Source organism: Artemia sp. Qi Xiang Cuo, chromosome 3 (assembly GCF_049724085.1).
Source record: "Artemia sp. Qi Xiang Cuo chromosome 3, ASM4972408v1, whole genome shotgun sequence".
In the NCBI taxonomy this organism is placed as follows: domain Eukaryota; kingdom Metazoa; phylum Arthropoda; class Branchiopoda; order Anostraca; family Artemiidae; genus Artemia; species Artemia sp. Qi Xiang Cuo.
The window spans coordinates 49,999,918-50,010,638 of NC_142796.1; the positions used below are offsets into that span (position 1 = coordinate 49,999,918).

Here is a 10,721-nt window from a genome sequence, read left to right on the forward strand (position 1 = left end):
CTAGAAAAATGCTTAGAGGAAATTAGAACCTCATGAGAGAGGGAAAATAGTCAAAATTTAAATATTTTAAGGTGGAGGACGACTCTGTGCAGTTTTGCCTGCCTAGAGTCGCTTTGTACTGCAATGATTTGTTAACAGTAGTAATAACAGTAGTAAAAACTAATATCCAAAAAATACACTAAGAAATTTATTTTAGTGATGTAACAAAAAATTGCTGGCCAAGACTCTTAGAATTTTTTTTTAGCAAATCGAATAATTGCTGGAGATATCGAAGCACTACATTCAGAAGTTAATAACATAGCAAAGCAGGATAAATAGCTTGGATAGTGTAAGCATTGGCGGAGAAAAGAGAAATTGTACTATTTTGTACAAGCTTTAAAGTTTGGTTATTTTCTGAAATTAATTTAAAAAACATTTTTCACAAAACAAGTTTTTCAAAGAAAAATAATGAGCTTCATTAAGCCAAAAATGAGCAGAAATAAATTCAAATAATCTTTCAAGCGTTAAACTACCACAAATCATCACCAATAAAAACGAAACCCAAATCGAACAGAAATTACAATAAATAACCAGTTCAAGCTCAAAACGAGCAAAAGTTAACATGATTAGGGCTGACAGCCCCCATGACTTCCCAAGACCAGGACATAATTTTCTCCTACTAGAAAAAAAAAATAAATGACCTCGGATTGTCAGTTTAGTATTTATATACTAATATCTACTCCTTAAAGTTTTGATAATTTTTTATTTATTAAGTTCACAAGTTTATTATTCGTGCTGGAGAAAACCTATGAGGGTTTGCAGTCGCGTGAAAGTCTAGCTAATTACTTATCTATTAACTCAACTATTTACTCAAACCTCGTCTATTTAATTAAATATATCATAAATAAACCAAAAAATAAATAAACGGTAACCTATATCTAAAAGATAAAAAAGATAAATAAATAAATAACTGAATTAAAAATAATAATAGATAAATAAAAAAAATAAAAGAAAAATAATATTAAGAAATCCAGTCTCCATCGCTCTTCAATACTAAACTCCTTCGAGAAAAAATTACCAAACTTATTTACAATTACAGACTTATCATCAGGGGGTGAACCCTTCAAGCTGTACTTCATCCCCTCCAATTTCATCATTCCCACCGACCACTTCACTTATCAGTTTCCATGTTTTTTTTTTGTATTTCCTGTACTATTTGAAAACTTTCTACCATAATATTCGGTCATAGCTTTGTGACGTAATTTGTTCATTAAATTGCGCTTTTTTTGAACAATTTAAGCGAATTATCACTTTTATCATCTAATAATCATTGGTAAAACTTAATCCTTCCCTTTCTTTCTTCCAATATTTCACTTCCTGTGTTGCCCTCCGATCACTTTCGACTGTTAAAAAGGGCACTAGCCCTTTTGAAGTTTTTAACTTAGATAATTTCGGAGACTAGACTGCCTTTCCATGACGATAAAATAAAAGTTTAAAATGGGGATAAAATCCTTTTTAATAGACAGTGTATAGAAATTCACAAAAAATACCAGATATTTCGGTAACTGTATATGAGACCGAAATATCTGGTATTTTTTGTGAATTTCTATACACTGTCTATTAAAAAGGATTTTATCCCTATTTTGAACTTTTATTTTATTGTTTGAAGTTTTTACGACAACTCCTACTATACAAAGTACACTGATCTAAAAAAAATAACTATTACATTTTGCCCAAATTCCTCTTTACTTAAGCAGCGCTATTACGCTGCCTATAGTCTTTGGACTATATTTAAACAAATGGCTATCTCAAAATTTCTATAAGATACATTTTGGGAAAATATGACGTGTTTGCAGCTCCCCTCCGATCACTTTGACTCTTAAAAAGGGTACTAGAACTTCTGATTACCAATCCAGTGAGCCCTCCGAAGTTTATACAACCAACATTTTTAGAAAAACCTTATATACCCCCAGGAAACAACTTACAACCCTTGCCCTGAGGGCTGTGTGTGGGTAAGGGGGGCGCCATTCTCGAAGACATAACTTCCGGACCTTTCAACTACTCTGAAAAAAATGTGTATCATAAATTTCGACGGACGAACAAAAATCTGGATCCAATGTATTTGGGGAAGTGATGGGCGTAGAAGGGGGGTGGGTAACCCTTCAAACAATTTCAACTATTAAAAAGGGCACTGGGCCTTTCAATTTTCAATTGAATGAGCTCCTTTCGAAGTTTCTACGACAAGTCCTTTTATGTGAAGTGCCCTAGTCTAGAAGAAAAAAATCAATAAATAAATAATATACTGTGCCCACATCGCTGTTTACTTAGGCAGCGCTATTGCACTACTTATGAAATATCTTCACGATACAGACTAGTCTAGTAAGTAGTGTTTAATTTTTCCGAAATTTATTGGCTAAGTTTTTTATTTCCAACCCAAATAATTCGCTTTTGAAAATTGTTTGCTACCATTGTGTGTCAACTAATGAAAATTTTATCCGAAACTTTTAAGTTTATCATTTGACTGGTAAAATTATCCAGGTCCATTTTTATTGCTGTCTTAGGGACAAAACCACAAATGAACAACTACCCTGAACAAAATATCTATCATAAATTTTGACGGACGAACAAAAATCTTGATTGAATGTGTTTGGGGAAATGATGGGTGTGGAAAGGGGAGGGTCAACCTCCAATCACTTCCGACAATTGAAAAGGGCACTAAAACTTTCAATTGAATGAGTTCCTTTTGAAGTTTCTACGACAACTCCTTTTATGCGAAGTGCCCTAGTCTAGAAAAAAAAATAAAAAAATAAATAATACACTGTGCCCACATCACTCTTTACTTAGGCAGCGCTGTTGCTCTATTCATGAAATATCTTTACAATACAGACCAGTCTAGTAAGTTTTGTTAATTTTTCCCAAACTTGTAGGCTACGTTTTTTTTTTTATTTCCAACCCAATTAATTCGCCTCTGAAAAATGTTTGCTAACATTTTGTGTCAACTAATGAAAATTTTATCCTAAAGTTTAAATTAATCATTAGAATGGGGGAAATTATCCAAGTTCATTTTTATTGCTGTCTTTGGGATAAAACCAAAAATAAACCAGGAAAAACAGCCAGTATTTTGTTAAGAGAGGGTATTTTGAATTAAAAGTAGCCATGGATGGCAAATTGTCTATTAAAGTTTTAGTATTGATGAAGTTTAATAAAGTATATACCATTTATAAATCCTGTTCTCCTGTTCTTTGTTGACAAAAATAAATTCTCTTGTAGTTTCATTGATTGAGTCATGGACACCCATAAGCTGAATTCCAGCAGTAGGCTTACCTAGTCTAATTGGCACTTTTAATGCTACATAATAGAAATCTCAAAACAAAAATATAAAATTAGGCAGCATCATTCAGCCAGGAGGGGGTTGGCGCCTACTACTGCCCTCCCCCCTTATGTGTGCACATGGATTGAGTTGCTTTCTTGTTTTTCCGTAAAACTCAAAATAGAAACGTGGCTTTACTTCTTGTGCAGTTCAACGCCACCTAACAAAAATTAACAAAAAATTAGGAGTGAATAACCTTGCGTTTGCGCAAAGATGATCTTCATCTTTTAGTACTCATGCGCCAAGTGAGAAAACATTGGTTTGTTTAAATAAAACACAAAAGAAGCGCAACAAAAAATCAGTCGTAATTAAGAGGAGTCAAGATGAATTCAAATAGCGTTCGACCTTTTCATAGATATTATTTAAAATTGAATTTCGGTTATTTGTTTCCTAGCCAGAAGAGACTGCAGTCTGTAGTTACGGTTAAAAAAGTAGTCGAGGAAAGTAATAAAGTAGATTTTGAAGAAGAATGGGCTAGTGCAAAACCATTTGATAAAATACCTGGCGCCAAGACTTTCCCGTTAATTGGATCTACTTTAGAATTGTTTACTAGTAAGTTTGAATTCTGTATTAGAGTTAGTTTATTTTAGGCTAATGTAACCAAGGTTAATAATTTGGGATACAAAGTTCTTGAACTAAATTATACACTGAATTACTTTTATTTATGTTAACTGAACTTTTTAATGTTCTAAACTCGAATTCATTGTACGCCAAACTGGATTTCATTTAATTTAGGGAGCAAAACAAGTTAAATAATTATAAAATGTCAGGAGGCAAAATCCCGACGTTAATTGAATCTAATTAAGAATTTTCTACTGGTTTATAGGATAGTTATGAATCATGCAATGTATAATTTAAATTTGGGAATAAAAAATTATTAGAATTTGTTTGAATTTATTCTGCTGCTTAATTTGTTTGAATTGAGTTTAGCACATTTTAACTGCAATTCCAGTTTGCTTTAACCCCCCCTTCTCATTCAACAATGGAACTATATAGTCGAAATTGTATATTTCCCATGCATTTTGCCATGTGTCACTAATATTTCAACTCGTTTACCCCGTAAATCGAATCAACTATGACAACACCAAACAAGGGAAAAACACACAGGAATGTATAATTCGGGCTATCTATTTGCAAATTGAGGTTTAATGTATTAAACCCCATTATTTAATGTATTGGGGTTAAAATGTATTAAACATTCTCAATATTATGAAGTTAGAATCATTTTCTTAAAATGTCTCATTCTCAACAGCCCCTATTCAGACCTACTCTCTAAGCTCTCCTCGACGGGAGGATCAGTAAGAGAATGCAGGTAAGGAGGATCGAAACATGATTGCATACATATTGCCCTGCAGATTGACTATTTAAGAACAACTAAGCAAATTATTTCAGTTATTTCAGAAGTTATAAAATTTCAGACACAATTTTTAGCCGTGACAGTGGCGATTAGACTAATATTCTGTATTTGAATATTTTAATTTAGGAACACAAAATACTTTTAAGTTGGTAAAATGCCTTATTTCAAGACATCGTCGTCAATTGGCCCTGCCTTCCTTCGGTGACTTACAGACATAGCATAAAGTAAATCAACAAATGAAAGCTCGAGGAAAATGGTTTCCATGAAAAAACTTATTTTTGATTTGATGATTTGCCTTCCGCTTCGTCCCAAAAACACCAAATAAGAATGCGCGGCTCTTGTTTTTTTTTTTTTTTTTTTTTTTTTTTTTTTTTTTTTTTTACTAGAAAGTATGAATTCCATTATGGATTTCTATTGATTCAGGGATTAAAATACTTGAATTTTGTAGGAATTTGTTTCTACAATGAATTTTTTCCGTTGAATGTATTTCTTGACTAAACACCAAGTAACAAACACCATACTTCAATACATTCATAGAATTGCTATTTATTGGTCATTTCCATCCTAACTCTATTCCAGCTCATTTTCTTTTATACCTGGATATATTGCTGCTATTATTAAATCACTTTTAATTACCAGGCTACAACACATTTAAAATGATGCATGGCCATTTGAGGATATGTATAAGAGAGCTCAATATTCTATGTTCCTTTTCTTATCTATCTGTTTTTAATTGTATTTGTCAGGTTTTATTCTTTATACTCCTTTTGATTTCTTTCAGCTTTAATACTATTTTATTTAAACAAATTATATTTTAAATTCTTTATGCCTAAACGGCTATATCAGGTTCAAATTCTTATGGGAGAGGGATGAAAAGAGGGAAGGGGGATGGTCGGGAAGGATGAATACGTCAAAATTACAAAAAAAAACTGTGGTATAACAGAGGTAATGAGGAGAAGGGGATGGTTTCAAAGGCCTCTTACGCTTAAATCATGACTTATCTAGGAAATATTTGCAACATCTGCCCTAGCTACAAGAAACTTACATAGTGCGATAATTTAATTGATCACCCATTGATAGAGTGTATAGGAACTTGTTTTGTTTCTTAGTTTGTAAGCATCTTTCTGAGTTGTTGATCATAAATCAGTGTAATCAAATATTTTGTTTTTAGAATCGTTTAACCATGAAAGGCTACATTGGACCCACAAAATGTCTTATGACACTTATGGACCTATTTGGAAGCATGAACTTGTTGGCACACCTTCTATCGTTGCAGTCACTGAACCAGCAGACATAGAAAAGGTTTTTAGATCAGACTCAAAATTTCCTGAAAGACCTGGATTCCTAACCTTGAAGAATTATAGAGAAAAGAAAACAGAACATTTTGACAAAAGCGGAATTTTGGTTATGTCTGGACCGGAGTGGTGGGAAATTAGGTCAAAGGTTCAGCAACCTATGTTGAAGCCACAAAATATTGCAATGTATTTACCAGCTATGGAGTCTGTTTCAAAAGAAATGGTAAAACGTATCAAAGCTCTTAGAGACGAGAGGATGGAAACACCAGAGGATTTTATCAATGAAATGTATAAGTGGGCCTTGGAATGTAAGCTTCAATCTTTACATTATTACTTTGAGCCAAGTTAAAAACTATAAGGTGTAATTAATATTCTTAGAAGAAATTTCTTTTGAATATTCTGTGATAAAACTCCATTTCCATCCTTACAAGTCAAAAGTCAATTTCGTCGGATCAAAGAAAATTTTAACTTGGCTTCTTAAAACTTCTATAAAAGGATTTTGTTCAGTATTTATTGAAAAAAAGAAGAAAAGTTCAGTTGAAACTATCGTTTGTCTTTTTTTTCAAATTCCTTATCTAAGAATCGTGTAATTCGTTTCTTTAAGTTTCTACGTTTTCTGATTAAGAGTCAGAACTTTATTAGTGATGTTACACGCTTAATATACACGCAAATAAATACAAAGGACCTATTTGGAAGGCTGGAGGTAGAATCTCAGGGGATCTAAAATTCGAGAAATACCTAGAAACCCCGGTCAATTATATGAAGCATGAAAATAGAGAAATATTTAAATCCGAATATTTCAAGGAAAACAAACTTTAGATAGAAAGAACCCCCTCCTACCCTGCTTACGTAATCGTTTTTAATTATGAAAAAAGGTAAGATAGTTCTTTTGAGAGAATTGCCGATATGTTGGCACAGTACTAACTTGTATAGTATAACAAATAAACGGAATAGATAATGTCACGCCGGACCCCAATGATTAGTTAAATACTGTTTGTGAATAAGAGTGGACATCACAATCCACTTTAGCTTTTGAAGTGTGCAAATTGGTCAAATATCAATATGCATTTGTCCCCAAAAAATCATAATATTTGAGAGACAAGCGAGAGAAGGTGTACCTTCTCCTTCCCCGAATACATTCCTCTTCCTTACAGTCAGAAACTCAATGCAGCCATAGAAAACCCTATGATCGCAATTCTGAAATGTTTTCCAGATAGAAATATACAATTCGAACTCGAAGGTATCACTCCTTTCGCCTCTTAAAAAAACTACGAATCCTTGGCTTCCCCCTAATTGTTTTTATTTATTGTTATTTATCTTTAGTTTGTCTAAGTTTGATTGGAGTCTGTTCAGTTTTTTGCTGAGCTACCTGATAATTCGTATTTTATTTTCTCACTGACGCAGAGTCTAGTAAATACGTGGTTCTTCTCCCTCCCTTACACAACCATATAGTGTTTGTCAGGATTTAGTCTATGTATCTTTTGGGCACTTATGAATAAATCGCGAAATATCACTGCCTAAGCGAAGCGATATATTATTTATTCACATTTACACCTGTTCATGGGCGCCCATAGGCTGAATTTTAGGGGGGGGGGCTTACCTGGTCTAAATGGCACTTCCAGTACTGTATAACTGAAATCTTCAAGACAAAATATCATAAGCAGCGTGAAAGCGCTGCCTAAGTAAAGAGCAATGTGGGCCCAATATATTGTTTTGTTCTTTAGACCAGGGCACTTCTTACAGAAAGAAATGTCATAGGAACTTCAAAAAGAGCTTATGGAGGGCAACCAGTTATAGTACTTTTTAAGTTATGGTGTTAGTTATAGTGTTTTTTTTAGCGTCAAAGGGATCAGAAGGCAAATAATCCCTCCCCGCCCCACACACACACGTTGCATTTTCCCAAAACGCATCTGATAGAAATTTTAATTTCTATCAGATGCGTCGTTGGTTCAGTCGGTTGGTAATTGAAAGGGCTAGGGCCCTCTTTAATAGTCAAAATGGATTGGATGGCAACCACCCCCCCCCCGGCCTGTCATTTCCCCAAACACTTTCAGTCAAAATTTCGAGATAGTTATTTTGTTTGACGTAGTTTAAAAGTCCAGAAATTATTTCTTTGAGGATGAGAACCCTTTACAGGCCTCCGGGCAAGGGTTGTAAGGTATACCCCGAGGGAATTTAAGGTTTTTATGGAAACGGTGGTCGTATAAACTTCGGAGGGCGTCATCGGATTGGAAATCGGTAGTTGAAAAACCATTTTTAAGAGTCAAATTTATCGGAGGGCAGCTATATCCCAACCCCACGTCATATTTTCCCCAAATGCATCTGATAGAAATTTTAAGAGAGCCATTTGTTAAAAAATATTCCAAAGATCTCCTAACATGGTCTTTGGGGTTGACACAACCCCCCCCAGAGTATGGGGGTAAGGGTTTTAAGTAATGCCCCGGGGGGTGTAAGTTTTTTTAGGAAGACGTTTTAGGAAGAGTCAAATTTATCGGAGGGCAGCTATATCCCAACCCCACGTCATATTTTCCCCAAATGCATCTGATAGAAATTTTAAGAGAGCCATTTGTTAAAAAATATTCCAAAGATCTCCTAACATGGTCTTTGGGGTTGACACAACCCCCCCAGAGTATGGGGGTAAGGGTTTTAAGTAATGCCCCGGGGGGTGTAAGTTTTTTAGGAAGACGTGGTCTTGTGAACTTTACAGGAGGCTAATTTGATTTGAAATGCATAGCTGTAGTTCTATTTTAAGATTCAATCTTGATGGGGAGAAAATAGCCCCCCCCTGAGATACTATTTTCCCTTAATACATTCGATCGAAATTGTGAGAAAGCCATTTTTCAGCCAATAGTCCAAAGAGAATATAACAACGTCTTCAGTAAACAAATATAAGAAATATTTAGGCGGACGTTGAACTACATCAAAACAAACTATGAGCATGTGGACTTTCAAAAAGGTGACAAAACAATATCTCAAGAACAACTTATATTATTAAGTTAGATCTTTAAGAGTAAGTTGTGGGGGATTTTGAACTAGATAGAAGGTACTATGTGTATACTTTTAGCACTACAACTACAGTTACTGTAACTAATGACACCAAGAGTATTAAGGTGAAACTTCTAGGAAGTGTTTAGGGGGCGTTCCAATAAAACGAAAAAACTGTGTACATGCAGGTTTTCAAAAAGGCGTATAATCAGTATCATAGGCAGAACCACCCTGTAATAGCTAGAAATATCAGTGAAACATTTAAAGAAGCTAATTCGATTCAAAACTAAAAGTTCTATGGTCCTTTCTAAGACTAAAAAGAGATTGGAGGACAATCAGCCCGTCTCTCAAGCCGATTTATTTTTCAAACACATCTAGTCAAAATTTTGAGACAACTATTTTGTTCAGCATAGTAGAACGGTCCAGAAACTATTTCTTTCGGATATTGGGCATATCAAACCCTCACAATTATGCCAAACTATAGATTCTTATATAAAAACAAAAACCGAAAAGATATAAAAAAAAAATTCATGAAAATGACTGTCTATAAAAAACGGACAGAAATTAATATAAAAAAACTTTCCAAAAAACAATATTTTCAAAGAAAAGTAAAGAGCTTAATTAAGCCAAAATAGGCATAAATAAAGTCAAGAAATCATCCAAACGTAAAACTAATACAAATCACTATCAATAAATAAATGAAACTCAAAATGAACAGAAATTAGAATAAACAGCTGAGTCAAACTCGAAACGAGTAAAAACTAACATTAGTAGCGCTGATAACCTCCATGCCTTCTCAAGACCAGAACATAATTTGTGCTTTACTGAAAACAAAATATGTTTAAATGTTTTCACCTTTTTTACTTAAATAAGTAATTTTTTTTCACTCACTTTTGTTTACCCTTTTTTTTATTTTAAGGAATATATTAAATTGACAATCCAAGGTCATTTTTTTTTCAGTAAAGCCCAAGCTATGTTCTGGTCTTGAAAAGGCATGAAGATTGTCAGTCCTAGTAATGTTGGTATTTCCTCGTTTTGAGTTTGAATAAGCTATTTGTTATAATTTCTGTTCGCCTTGAATTTCATTTAATTGTTGAAATTGATTTGTGGTAGTTTTACGCTTGGAGGATTATTTGACTTTATTTGCGCCCATTTTTGGCTTAATAGAGCTCTTTAATTTCCTTTAAAAACTTATTTGGTGGAAAAAGTTTTTTAAATAAATACAAATATATGACACCATCATTAAGACAGGGGGAGGGGCTAGTGCCCCATTGCCCCCCTCTCCCCCCCCACCCTTATAGGCGCCGATGCACCTGGCTACTTCATATTGAAAGAGTTACCGTAAAATCTTCAGAGTTGGCTCATTTGATTGAAAATCGAAAGTTCTAGCGCCCTTTTTCAGAGTCAAAAGGAATTAGAGGAATTTTGAGACAGCCATTGTGTTCAAAATGGTCAAAAGGCTAAATAACTAAACCTCCGGGGTGGATGTGACCTTCTTAGCCCCTGGGGCAACTGATGTAAATAATTTAATTTGGTGGTTTTTTGCATATAGTTTTACTATTGGGAAAAGGGAGAATGATTAATCCTGGATGCGTCCAAAAAGGCTAAGGTATTAAAATGATACCTCAAGGAATGTCGAGAAAAACATTATAAGTTCATATAAGTTTATTAATCCACACTCAAAAACAAATAAATAAATTAAACAACACTTTCGCGCTGGACAAACCTATGGAGG

At 34.0% G+C, this 10,721-nt stretch overlaps 1 protein-coding gene across 1 annotated transcript; it reads left to right on the top strand.

The window, feature by feature from the left end:
* Positions 1 to 3,600: 3,600 nt before the first annotated feature.
* On the top strand, positions 3,601 to 6,365 carry LOC148954225 (putative cytochrome P450 301a1, mitochondrial). Its single transcript, XM_089086988.1, has 2 exons — positions 3,601 to 3,901; positions 5,878 to 6,365. Exons 1-2 carry the CDS (start codon positions 3,673 to 3,675, stop codon positions 6,348 to 6,350), a joined length of 702 nt encoding a protein of 233 aa, XP_088943114.1. The 5' UTR covers positions 3,601 to 3,672; the 3' UTR covers positions 6,351 to 6,365.
* Positions 6,366 to 10,721: the final 4,356 nt, after the last annotated feature.

What these genes read in the sequence shown, in the direction of transcription:
- LOC148954225 (XM_089086988.1), top strand. Translation starts at nt 3,673, where the DNA reads ATGAATTCAAATAGCGTTCGACCTTTTCATAGATATTATTTAAAATTG. An exon ending in TACTTTAGAATTGTTTACTA is followed by an intron (nt 3,902 to 5,877) that starts GTAAGTTTGAAT and finishes TTTTGTTTTTAG; the next exon opens with AATCGTTTAACCATGAAAGG.